This window comes from Charadrius vociferus, unplaced genomic scaffold, assembly GCF_000708025.1.
Source record: "Charadrius vociferus isolate BGI_N301 unplaced genomic scaffold, ASM70802v2 scaffold37, whole genome shotgun sequence".
NCBI lineage: Eukaryota > Metazoa > Chordata > Aves > Charadriiformes > Charadriidae > Charadrius > Charadrius vociferus.
The window spans coordinates 713046-726230 of NW_009649457.1; the positions used below are offsets into that span (position 1 = coordinate 713046).

At 54.2% G+C, this 13185-nt stretch overlaps 1 protein-coding gene across 1 annotated transcript in view; it reads left to right on the forward strand.

The window, feature by feature from the left end:
• CCL19 (chemokine (C-C motif) ligand 19) overlaps window positions 1–13185 on the forward strand; it is a 25865-nt gene that overhangs the window by 2044 nt on the left and 10636 nt on the right. The window contains exons 2-3 of the mRNA XM_009889748.1: window positions 3–99; window positions 464–560. Coding sequence (XP_009888050.1) covers window positions 3–99; window positions 464–560 — 194 coding nt within the window. The remainder of the gene's footprint in view (window positions 1–2; window positions 100–463; window positions 561–13185) is intronic.

Consider the following 13185-nt stretch of genomic DNA (forward strand, 5'->3'; position numbering starts at 1 on the left):
CGGCTGCCGGCGGACGAGAGAGACACCCATCCCGCGGCGGATAGTGCAGGATTACCGGCTCCAGCTGGTGCAGGATGGCTGCAACATCCCGGCTGCTGTGTAAGAGCCACAGGGTGGTTGGTGATGGCTGAGGGACAAGAGCCCCAGAGGGGATGATGGTCAAGGGATGGACCCTGCGGGGAGGAAGGGAGGGAGGCAGAGCTGGGTGGAGGAGGGATGTTGAGTTGGGTTCGGGGGTGAGGGAATAAGGAGGGTTGTGGGAGAGACCCTGGAGATCAGAGGCTCAATCAGAGCAGGACCTGCCAGGAGTGGAAAACTTAGGACAAAAGTCAGGGAAGAAAGTAATCTCAAGGTAGAGATGGAGGAGGGCAGTGAGGGAGGCAGCGGGTGAGAGCTTGAGCTGTGCTTGAACAATCCCAGGGTGTCCTGCTCATCTTGGGTTTTTTCCCCATGGGTCTGGCAGGTTCATCACCACGAAAGGCAAGCGCCTCTGTGCCCCACTCCAAGCCCCGTGGGTGATTCGCCTCCAAGAGAAGCTGGATGCCAGCTCTGCCAGGAAGGTAAGAGCAGTCCCTCTTCTTAGCCAGGAATGGGGGCAGCCCGGGGTGGGTTAATCCACCACCAAAAAGGCTTTTCCCAGTCTGACTGGGCTGCTGGGAAGAGCTGGGACATGCTCTCCTGAGGCATGGATACCTTGTCTCCATCTGCATCCCTCCTCCCTCCAACTGGGACCAGTCTATCTCCTCTGTGATCCCTCTTCCACCTGAAATAAATGCAGCCCAGGGACTAATGCCCACTCAGCACCACCCTGAGCTGAGCCCAACAAGTGCCACGGCAAATGGCACCATAAGCCACCCCCCATGCCCCCGCACACCACCTCCACCATTTCTGCCCTGCAAATTTGGAGTTTGCAACTTGTGTGTCTTGACAGGGAGGGCTTGAGAGCTTGTGGCTTGTGTTTGGTGGGTTCTTTGCAAGCCCAGCCAGGTCCCCACTTCATTACCATGGCTTGGTCAGGGGAGGTCATCCCTTGGTGACCACCCCAACCACAGGGAAGGGACTCTGGGGAGGCTCCTGCCTCATCACATCTGGGTTTTTCACTTCCCCAGGCCAAACCCCAGGGCAAGTAAGCTCCGAAGAAGCCCATGCCTGGCCCCAGCGCCTGAAATGGGGCCAGCTCCCAGCTGTGAATCTGAAGCTAATGGAACCAACCTGCTTCCACCTCCAATCGAAGGGCCAACCCTCCTCAGGACTTGTGCCGGCACGCGGGGCTGGGCAGAGCCCTGCCTGTTCTCTCTTCTTCCCTCTGTCTCTGGTGTGACCCAGCAACCTGCACCAGGCTGTGCCAGGGGCTGCTGGACCAGAGCTTCCACTGCCTTCACAGCCTGGAAGCTGGTTGATGGGACTGTTCTGGGAGACAAGTTTGGGTGGTTCTCAGCCTTGCCTTGCAGAAGCTGTGACTTCCAGCACCAGTCTGATCCCTTTGGTTTCCATTGTTAGCCCCAAACCTTCTGCAGCCCTTCTGTGTCCTTGGGGAGGGCTGCCAGGATGGGACAGTGTGGGGATGGAGGGGAGGGATGGAGACGTTCCTCGCTGGCCATGCACTGTGCTGCTCCCTGGTGGAGCATGATATAGATGCCCCTGTGCAGAGCATGGCTGATGCTGTTCCTCTCTCATGCCCTGAGTTCCCTGCACTGTTTCCCCTCCTGCCCTTTCTTGCCCAGGTAGAAACAGAGCCAGTAATGCGGTGGCAGCAGAGTGGGTAGTGATGTTGCCTCGGACCCTTGCACTCCTCAGGGACATTGCCCCCTTTCTTGGTCCCCCAGCCTGCCACCATGTTCAAAGCCTGGGCTCTGGGATACACGAGCAGTGTTTGTGCTGCTCTCAGACATTTGCTGCTAGATCTATTCAATGCAACAATTACGGGTGTAAGTTGCTTCTTTCTCTCTTTTTTTTTATTATGCTGTGGTATTGTTAAATAAAAAGAAAAGCCACTGGGTGGTTGATATGCCTCGTGTTTGAGCCCGAAGGTCAGTGTGGAGCGTGAGGCGTGCAGCCAGTGCTACCTGCAATGCTGCAGCAGCAAGGTGGGGGGAAAGTGGCTTTCATAAGGGTGAAGGACACTTTCTACAGCAGCTGGGCTGCAGATCTCCCCTGGGAGGTCTTAGGACCATGGTGAGGCGGACGCCCTGCTCTGCGATGCTTGGCCAGCCTGCCAGGGCAGGTCACCAAGGGGCTGTGTTGCACAGATGGGGAGGGAGGGAGCATGGTGGTATTGCGCCATCCAGCCCAAACTACTTCCGTCCCCACTGGTGTGGCTGGGGGGCTGGGGCTACCCAGACCTCAGCTCCCACGGGAGCTTAGGACATGGATGAAGAGCTGTGATAACAGGAGCCTTCTCCTTGCAGTGACAGGAACTTTGCCTTGGGTCTCCTGGGGCTGTGCACTGGGTCTGTGCACTGGTCTTGGTCCCCCCAAATGGCTTTATGTCCCTTTGGGAACAGCCCTTTCACCCACGCCATGTGATGTTTGAACAGAACTGCTCTGTTTGGGTGAAGCATGGGGCTGAACATGCACAATTGAGGTTTACGTGGCCAACATGCACAATTGAGGTTTACATGGCCAACAGCCAGGAACCATGCTCTCCTCCCAAAGACCACAGTGTTAAACGTGACTGTCCACGTGGTTACATTTTTACACTGTGCTTGGCCAGGTTTTGGTGCTTTGCAGAAGGCCTGGGTACAGGCTGGGAGAGAGACGGCCCAGGTACTGTTCCTCAAGGCAGGGGGAATGTGGCCACCAGCCCTTCCAGGGCAGGGCATCCATGGTGGTGCAGCGGCTGGGCTGTCCAAGCCAGGGGATGTCCAGGCACCTGGTGGCTTTTGCTGAGACCTGTCAAATGCAGGCTTAGCCTTGTCCCTTTTCCTCCCCTGGTCTGCTGCCTCCCTTGGTTGGTGGCTGGGGTTTCTTTTCCAGGTGTTCCTCCCTCTGGGGTCCTCCTCCCTGGTATCTGTGCACACGCGATGCCCTGGGCTTGGCTGTCTCTTGGTGTGACTTTCCCAGACCATCAGCTCTGTCCCAGCTCATTAACTATAGTGACAGCCCAGCAATACAATCCCGAGGAGGAGGAGGCAGAGGAGGAAGGGTGGTATGGGAAGAGAGGCCAAGACAAACATCGTGAGTGGGAAATGAGGATAACCGGTGCTTGCTTGGGCAGAAGCCTTCCTGCTGCTCGCTCAGTGACCCATGAGGTGCCACGGCTGGCGAGGAGGAGGATGCTCGGCACTGGAGCTGAGGTGCTGCAGCTGGAGCAGGTCCCTGTGCAGGACAGGGGCTGCAGGAGAGTGAGCCAGGCAGCAGGCTGCCCTTACCCTCCAGTGAAGGACAGGAGGAGATGCTGTACTGGGCCAGGTACGTGGTCCTGTCTGGCTGTGCCTCCTCCAGCCCTGCAGCAGCTGTCCCTACTCCAGAGCCTGATGCTTGGAAATCTGTCAAAACCCAGCAGGGCTCAGTACTGCGTAAACTACGGCGTTTTTCCCGATACAAAATGTCAACAATCTGTTTAGCGGGAAGCAGCCACTTTCCTTGGAGAAAGCAGCTAGTCACTGCCATGTCAAAAACCTCATGTCCCAGTGAAGAGCTACATTCAATGAAAAATGTTCCAAGTCCTCCTGTTTCTCTGTCCCTAGATGTCCTTTTCCTACTCATTGTTTACCCTCACTCCACTCGCAAGGGTTGGTGGGGCAGGATTGGGATCTGTTGCGGTATGATGCAGACATGCCATGAGAAGATCTGGGGCTATGTGCAGGGATCCCTTTGGTGTGAGGGGCTCTGGAGCATCGGCTGAGTCACCTGCAGTACTTAATCCACACCTGAGACACGTATGTCACACATGGAGGAATAACAAGACATTATAACTGAAGAGTTTGTGTTCAAGTTTATGTTCAAGTTTATGCCCATTACCCCTCGTCCTTTCAGTGGCGCCCAGTGATAGGACAAGGGGTAATGGGCATAAACTTGAACATAGGAAGTTCCATCTTAACATGAGAAGGAACTTCTTTACTTTGAGGGTAGTGGAGCACTGGCACAGGCTGCCCAGAGAGGTGGTGGAGTCTCCCACTCTGGAGACATTCAAAACCCGCCTGGACGCTGTCCTGTGTAACGTGCTGTAGGTGACCCTGCTCTGGCAGGGGGGTTGGACTAGATGATCTCCAGAGGTCCCTTCCAACCCTAACCATTCTGTGATTCTGTGATTCTGTGAGTTTTCCTAGAGGGCTGACAAAATAGCCCCTCTCCTCATGACTGTTCAGAAGGCCAGGAAAGAAAGGCAAAGCTCCATCTGTGCAAGGAAATTGAGCATCCTTTGGGTTGTTCTCTAGCTGCCAGGCCTCATAACTGGGATCATGAGACCATTCCTGCATCTCCCAGGCATGGTGAAAGCTGTCTCAGATGCTTCACAGGCTGCATTCAGGGGGCACAAGACACAGCAGGCACAATGCTGCAGTCTCAGGGTCTGACCTGGAATGGGCATTCCCAGCCAGAAGGTGGGATTGAAGGTCCATAGCAAAAACACTCGTCTGCTTCTCTGCAGCAAGAGCGGGCATCAAAGGGAAATGCTACGCTGGCCTCATCTGGTGTCATGACAGCCCTTCCAGGGGCTTTACTGGAACTGGTTTTGTCCCTTGCCTTGTGTACAGGGGCTTTTTCTGTCACCAGCATCCCTCATGTGTTGCACATGTTGCTCCTGAATGGACCAGGGAGGAGCTGGCTGCACCCTCCCGGCATGTACTCATAGGTGAGGTGAGCAGCGCCGTGGGGGCTAAAAGCTGTTCCCCCCTCCCACAGCCCTCACACGGCCTCTTCATGTCAATCCCTGGTGCAGAGCTGTCCACAGGAGCTGTGAACATGCCCTGGGCGCATTTGCCACTGCAAGGGTCAGTTGTCCCCCATGCTGGTGGTCTCCTCTGCTTGGTGCCAAGGCAAAGGGCTGCTCTCCATGGGCACTGATCCCTTGGCACCAGTGCTGGACCCGGCTGGCAGGGGCTCAGGGATCTGACAGGTTTTTGTGGGGACATGGGACGTGTGGACGGTTGGGAAGGGTGGGAACCCAGGTGAGGAAAAGCCCCTTTAGTGTTGTCCCATTGTGCTGTTTGCTCCTGCCTAAACATTAACACGTACGGATGATGGAGAGGATCCAGGCTTGGCATCTCTCCTCCCCAGGCCCCTGCTTGCTTCCCTTTCATTCCCAGCGTGTCATCACCAGTGCTGCTTGTCCGGACACTTTCTGCTGAGATTTGTCCTGTGAGAAGATGTTACCACCCTTGGCCAGACTGTGGGGATCTGTGCACGAGCTGGTCCCATCTCTGCCACCCTCCTCCTGCAGCTGGACTCTCCCTGGTGGTATCGCCCAGCCTGCACCTCTGTGGTCTTGCTTCTGGGGTCTGGTCCCAATGACTGGAGCAGGGAACCAGGGTGTTTTTCCTGGCACGGGTCCCTGGAGTCAAACTGAGTCCAGAAGTTGTCTGACATGGGGGAACGTTGTGCCCACGCAGGGCTCAGCTCTGTGCTTTTGTAAGTTGCTCATTGCAGTGTAGGCTCAGCCACAAGCCAGGCGCACCCTTGCCCAGATCCCAGGGCTTCGAGCACCCTTTGGAAAGGGAGGGAGGACCCATCCTCTCTGCCCTCAGATGCACTCATCTTCTCTTTGTGCACAGTAGCAGTAAAAACTGGAGATTAAAGAGAAAACCAGGAGGACAAGCAAATAGGAGACTTGTCCTGCTGCCAGAAGTGTCTGGAAAGTACCTTCCCCATCCCTCTCAATGAACCGGTAGGCAGTGATGGAAGGCTTAGTGCCATTTCTGCGGCACTCCCCACCTTTCCCTTCTGTTTTCCTGCTTATCTGCGCCTCTAGTTAGGGTTTTCTCTGCTCTCTGTGGTGTGCCCCATGGCCAGAAGACTGGAGGGAAACCTGCCATCCCTCCTTTTCTCAGTTGTTCTGCAACCACAGCAAAACGGCATGGCTGCATGGCAAAACACAGCTGGTTCTGTTGGAGACTGAGATGAGGTGGCACCACCTGGCTCAGACTGCAGGGATGGGGCTTGGCGGGGACTTGGGAAGATCTGGGAGCTCCCTTTAGCTCTTCTTGGGAGCAGATGGGAGGGACAACCATGAGGTGAGAACTGGGAAAGGACAGCAGCAAAGAAGAGAAGATTTTGGAGTTTCTCATGAATCTGGAAAACTGACATGCAGCCTGAGGCTGGCTGGGATGCATTAAACCCATAGGCATGAAAAACCTTTCCTTGTCCGGGGTGGAAAGGGAGAGCCAGAGGATCGCTAGCTGTAAGGCAGACTCTGAGGCTCTTCCTGTGATCCTTGTTGAGCTCTATCACGTGCAAACATCTAATCTTGGGCTCTCCCTGCCCCTCTGTCTGTTTGGCCCTATGCTGCCTAGTTTCTGCCCAGTTTCCCTGTACCTTTCTGCCCCAGGCTTTACCTGAGTGGTGGCTGTTCTGTGCCTGTCCAGAGGGATTTGGCAGTTGTGTTGTGTCACTGCAGATGTGCCAGGTGTGGTACGGCTGCTTGGCTTGGATGGTTCACCCTCTGCAGCCTTTGGTCTTCTGCGTCCACAAACACATCTCACTCTTCTCCACTTTCCCACAGAAAGCAGGGTTTTCTTTCTTGTAGATGTTTTGGCTGGGAAAACCCCTCCTCTGCTGGGCTGTGCACTGACTGTCCCCACACTGCAAGCACACAACTGTGTTCACATGCATGTTTCTTAATCTTGTTTAAATTATCAAGCCATGATTTTCTACTGTCTCTGGGAGGATGATGCTCCAGAAAAGCAGCATTTATTATCAGGAACCTTGTGGGCTGCTGTGGTGGTCTTCGGTGAAGAAATCAAGTGCTTTCCTTTGAAAGACCCTGCAACTTGTAGTTTCCCACCTTTTATTTAGTTGACGTGGCTTTTGGAAAGGCACCAGTCAGCATTTACAGTGATGGATGACAGCCACTGTATTGCAAAGAACAAAAGCAGAAGTGTCCCGGATACGCTACAGCTACAGATTTGCCCTCTTCTCACAGCGCTTGGTTTCATTTCCCAGCTACTGCGCAATGCTCCAGCATCCTCCTCTGCCCCTGCCAAGGCCAGCTACCCCAGGGAATTCCCGGTGTCGGAGCCTGCAGGGCTGGAGGTTTCATTGCCTGCTTGGACCCAAAGCAGGGCTGAAGTCCACTGGGTTGATCCCTGCTGTTTCCGAAGGCTGTGTCCTTCCACACATCCAAAGGCGACAGCTTTTTGCTGAGCCTGTGGGATTCGGTTGGCTCGGGCAGGGCAGCAGGTCCAGGAGATGCTGGTTCTTAGCCGTCCACTTCTCACTTTGGGCAGGGAGGCTCTTCCCTGTGCGCGCTGCGTTGCCCCGTATCTCAACACGGATGCTCGGAGCAGAAGGTACTTTGCAGCGTGACAGGGGATGGTAGGAGGGAAGCTCTCTCCACCTTGGCCTGGTTTCAATCTAAACTGCTCGCTAGCCCTGCTGCTAGCAAATCCAGTGCAGGTGGCTGGTTGCAAAAATTAGCATCTCCTGGCATGCTCGCGTGCTGTAGAACCGGTGTTTAAAACTGTGTTAGTGCAGACTAAAGCAAAAAATCACCACAAAGAGCCATTTGTGAGTCAGCTTCGTAGCAAGAGGTGCTCAGATCTCCAGCCCAACTTTGCAGATGGTGCAGTGGTAATGGGAGAAATGGGGGCTGTGTTGTGGCTGTTGGGATGAGGACAAGGTGGTGCGTGTCCTGCAGCTTGCTGCCACTGCGTCCAGGCTCTGTCCTCTTCCCTCCTGGCAGGGACAACTGTTTTAATTTACCTCTGAGCTTTGTTCAGTGAGGATTTTGGGCATCATTCATGAGTGATCCTGTAGTGCAGGAGCTATTCAAGTCAGTCTTGGTAGGAGAGGTGGACCTGGATGGGACAACTGGGCTCTGGAAAGGTGTGTGCCCACTTGGAGGGTTGTGGAGGACAGCAGGGAGTTTAGTCAGATGTCTGGATGACCTGGCCTCCAAGCACAGGCTGAAGGAGCTTGGGCTTACCCTGGTTCCAGGAATGGATAAGATGGTTTTCTAGTGCACAGAGGGATGCTGCAAAGAGAAAGTGAAAAAAGTACTCTCTGAGTTTACTTTTGATAGGTCAAGAAACCACGGGCTTCCATGGGGTCAGACTTTAGGGGGAAATTCCATTTAGCAGGACGAGGCAGTTGAAGAAATGCTACATCTCCACTGCTGGAGACTTTTACGGTTAGACCAGTGCCTGTCGGAAAGCTGTAAGTAGTGCTGACCCTGGCTTAGCACAGAATGGATCAGATGCCCTGGGCCAGTCCTTCCAAATCCCTTGTTTCCCCTATTATTCTGGTCTACCAGGTTCCTAGTGGGTGAGGTAGGCCGTATGCTGTTCCTCTGAGTGCTAGATGAAGTCACAGGGACCATGACCTTGGAAGATGTCTAGAAGGTGGAGGTGGGAGGATGGAGTCACACTTGCTTTTCCCCACTCATTTGTTGGGTGCTTGATGTAAGGCTGTCCACGGCCACAAGAAACACTTGTCCCTGGGTGCAAATCCAGGAACTGACCTACTGCCCATGCAATGATTAGGAGCATGGAGAAGGCTTGGCAAACCAGGCCGAAGGAACCAGATCTTGTGCTGCATTCATGAGCCCTCTTTGAAGCTGAGCAAGCTGTGCAGACGCTAATAGTAGAGTGTGAACCATCAGTGGCGAAAAACAACATCCTTGCTGTCACCATCTGGGCCACATGCTAGTGTGGTCCTGGCAACGGCCTTGGCAGCCTTGGCTCTGTTTCAACAGCATAATTTGAGTTTGGGTTTGAGAAAAAAAAAGAAAGCAACCCAAAGAGAGAGGAGAAAAGAAAAGCGCTCTTTGGGGTGAACGTGAAGCCAAAGAGTTTAGCATCAAATGGCTTTTGAAAGCAGCTGTGGAGTCTTGCTCCGAGATAAATAAAGGCTGGTTTGAAGCTGGAGAGCTAGCTGGCAGGACACACTGTTCCCATGTTGCCAAATGCTTCCCGGACCACCTGTCCTTGCAGGGCTGGGTTTCCCGCGGAGCTGCCGGGAGCTGCCATGGTGCCGCACGCTCCGTCAGAGTGGCTGGGTGTATCGCCAGTATCCTGATGCTCAGCCCAGGCTTGGAGCAGAGGCTGAGGGTGTCATGGGGAGGTGAAAGCCCTTGAGGGGTCCTTTCTCTCTAAAGAGAGCTCTGAGAGCTGGAGACCTTTCCACTTGGCAGTTTATCCTCATCCTAGAGAGGTTTTGAGGATTTTTGAGTGGGAGGCAGCCATGAAAGTTTGGCTGGCAGGAGATGTGCACTGCCTGGCCCCCTGGGTAGTACCGAATGGAGGCTGTGGTTTTGGGTTGGTGCAAGGTCTGAAGCATCTGAATCAAGGGAATTTTAACCAAAGCGGGCCCTAAAGTGTCTGTGCTCAGTGCTTTAACAGAATGAGGAAGGGCTCAAGCAGAAAACATCTGGAACAAGATCAGAAGCCAGACACGCTTCTAAACAAAGGAGATACATGTCCTTGGAGGAGAAAACAGACATGTAAATGGAGACGGAGGGGGCCAAGAGCAGGTTGGGTTTCTCTGGGTCTCATTTGTCTTCCTTGTGCTGCAACTGTCTAAAGTAAATGCTGGGGGGCTGCGGCGTGCCAGAACACGCCGGGGCCATTCATCATGGGCTGTGCTGGCAGCTGGGACAAGTCCGTGATGAGCAGAAGCTTCCAGCTATCCAGAGGGGCTCTGCCTTGTTTGCATCATCAGTTCTGAGGCTGCAGCCTTTCCCATACCGCATACAGGCAAATGCAGGGAGAGAACTTCTTTCAGCAGGGCATTAACCCCTCCGATTGTGACCCTGTAGTGCTTTTCTACAAGGCCTCTGGCTGGGCTTCAGGAGGGTCATTTCTCTCTCTGCTCTCAGAACTCCTTCAGTTCAGTCCGGGAAGCAATTCCTCCTGGTCCAGATCTCGCCCCTTATAGGGTATTTCTGGTTACACTCACACAAGCTTTCTGGGTCAGTTCTTCCCAGTTTGAACAGTCCCAATCTGCTCAGCATTGCTTCTTCTCTTCCAGGGGCTGCTCTCCTGTTCCGGACAGTGTGCGTGAAGATGGAGGGCAGGTAGTTCTGCAATGATTTGACACGGATCTGCTAGAAAGGGCTTTCTCCGTAAGTCAGGAGACTGAGCCTGGGTACAGCTCTGGTGTGAAGAGAGTCTGCAGCTCTGTGCTGCACTTGTGTGGGCCACGGGGGACGGCACTGGCAAAGAGTCAAACGTATAAACTCCCAAGTGAGCCTTTTTTTTTCAGCTGCTTGCCAAGGGAGCTGGTGGAGGCCACAGTGGCTGGGTCTTCGGGGGCTGCCCCACGGAGCAGGTCTGTGCTGCCCCAAAGGCAGCATCTTCCTTCCCAGCCTTCTTGTGGGATGATTCTGTCCAAGGATTTCCAGGCAGAGGATGACCACGGCCAGGAAAAAGCCATCAAAGAGAGTAAATCTGGAGTCTGCGGGGGCAGAGCTGCCAAGAGTGCAAAGGCAGCAGAGGGCAGGGGAGCAGGGGAAGTCTCTGAAGCAAATAAAGATATACCAGGCTGGTATTCCTACCAGGGCACAGCAGCAAAGAGTGGAAAGTCCCTGGCTGGCTCTTCTGTGTCTGATAAGGCAGAGTGGCTCCATGCCCTGCCAAGGAAGGACTTGCTTGTGGATCCTATTTTACAGGAAACGGAGGGAAGAGTCATCGGGACAGCAGTCAGAGAGATGGGAAAAGGCAGCCAGATCCTTCCTTCAGGCTGCTCCGCTCATGGCCACCGTGTTAGCTGGGCCCCTAAAGTGCACAGGGAAGCTGTGGGGGAGGTCCTGGACAGCAGGTCTGGGACTTCTCATCTGCAGGCTGGGAGTGTAACACTGAAGCCTGCTAAGCCCTTGAGCTCCCCCCACCCCTCTCCTAATGCTACCACAGTCCCCTTAGAAGCACACTGCTCCCCATCACCAGAAGCCCTGAAGGTCTTTTAAAGCCTCTTCCTGCTTCAGGCAGGCCGACTCAGGACCCCCCTTCAATTTTGGTTAGAAACATCCTCCTTGCAGCCCGCTGCAGTGCCGCTGGGGCCATCCCAGCTGCTTCTGTGCGAGTGCTGTCCCCAGGCCTGACAAGAGCCGTGTGCATCGCCAAAATGATCAGGTTGCAGTTTTAAGGCAAACAGGAGTGCCCTTTTCACACCCTCTGTAGATAAGTCATGGAAACATGAAGCGTGGGGTGCTGGAGGTGCTCAGCCAGCTCAGCTGGATAAACCCATCACAGGTGGGTGAACATGGGTCCCACGGAAGCTCCACCTGGGGATACTCCTGTACTCGTGAGTCCTGGGTGCTGGGAAGGGGGCATCAGGGAAGGATAACTCTGGTTTGCTGTGTGTCTTGTGCTTTTTCTTACGTATCTCGTAGTGGTCTCAGCTGGAGAGAGAGCCAGAGTGATGCAGGCTCTGTCCTGACAGAGCACTGCTGGTCTCGGGCTGTCTCCTCTGCCCTTTGCACTGCTAAATTTCACCTGATACCTATTACATCCACTTATTCTTGTATTGCCGCTCCTCTGAATCATCAAAGAGTGTCATTAACCTGCTCCCACCTTTTGTGTCGATGTCCCATGACCAGCCCCACAGGGTCCTGGGGCAACTCGCCGATGGACCAAGCCCCATAGTTACTGCCCTTTCCAAACACCCTGATTGCCGTAGCCACCGCTCACCCACCATCAAGGCTGGGATGAGGGGTACCAGCAGAGGCTCTTCCCTGCCCTTCATCCCCAGGAGGTCTTCACCTACCCAGCGTTTCTGACATCCTGAGGAAGCAGCTGCAGATGGAGGAGCCACAAGCACTGTCCGGGAGCAAGAATGACGGTCCTTTGACCTCCTGTCCTGCGGGAACAAGAGCTCTCCTGGCTCCCTGCCCTGCCCTAGCGATGCTTAACCGAATGTCCCTGCCTCCCTGAAAAATCCCAGCCAGCAGAAAAAGGCAACCGCCCACCGGGAAAGAGAAGGAAGGCACCGCCGATACTCTTCTTTGTCTTTGTTCGGGCAGGCAAAGTCCAAGGCTAGTTGTCACACGGGGCCATTCCTGTCTGTGGGTGTGTACCAGCACATCCCGGAGACCCACAGGAACTGGCAACAGACAAAAACAAGCTGGAGAAGACTTTGCCTGGGGGTATCCAGGGGAGGCCAGAGCTCAGGACAGGATGCATGAAGTTGGGCAGTCTTTGTATGCTCCCTCATGCCTCTCTGCTCAACGCGGTGGGCCCTTCCAGCTTCTTCCAGTAGAGAAACTGTTAGGTCCCAGTTGCCCAGGGAGGTTGGTGAAGGCAGGTCTGGTATAGTGTTTGTGAGCAGCCTGGACCACATCTGGCACTGACTGTGGAGTGAAAAACTGCTGATGGGTCACTCAAACCCACTTTAAGTATTTTGTGTGGTTTCTTTTCTTTTTTTTCTTTTTTTTTAAATTTAAAAAGAGAGTGATTTCTGGGGACAGGGATGCTTGGGGTGAACATGGCAAGCCTCAGAGATGAGCAAAAAGTAATAGGCTGCTCTGAGAGATGCCTGCCTTGCATCTAAATCTCTTGCAGCCCCTGTTGCTATATCCAAAACAGGATTTCTAGGGGGGCAAGAAGGTTCATGGTCATCTTGTGGAAAGACACCCCTTGTCACCAGTTTGTCCCACAGTGGAAGAACAGCCCCAGCAGAGCAGATTGCCACCTGCCTGTGTGCTGCAGAGGTAGCTACAGCTCTGAACCCCAGGAGCACCTGGGCTGTGGGAGTATGACCTTGTAGAGCTCTGGTCCACAGTGACAATGAGCTCATCCTTCTGCTGTGGCCCTGCCATGATCTATGCGTGCCATTCGCTGTCCTTCCCATCCTCCCCTGTGTAATGGAGTGAGATCAACTCTTCCACTCATTGCCTGCGTGGTCTGTTTAGGTGAGATTGTAAGGTCTTCAGGGTCTAGTGTAGGTCTGAGTCTCTGGATGCCACCTGTAAAAGTCATGGTTCCTGCATGGCTTAGACAGGTAATCATGGCTGGCATGTCACTGTGGTCTGAGTACTGGTGCTCCTTGCAGTGTGCAGGAAACCCAAGTCATGGTGCTGAGTGCTGGCACTGG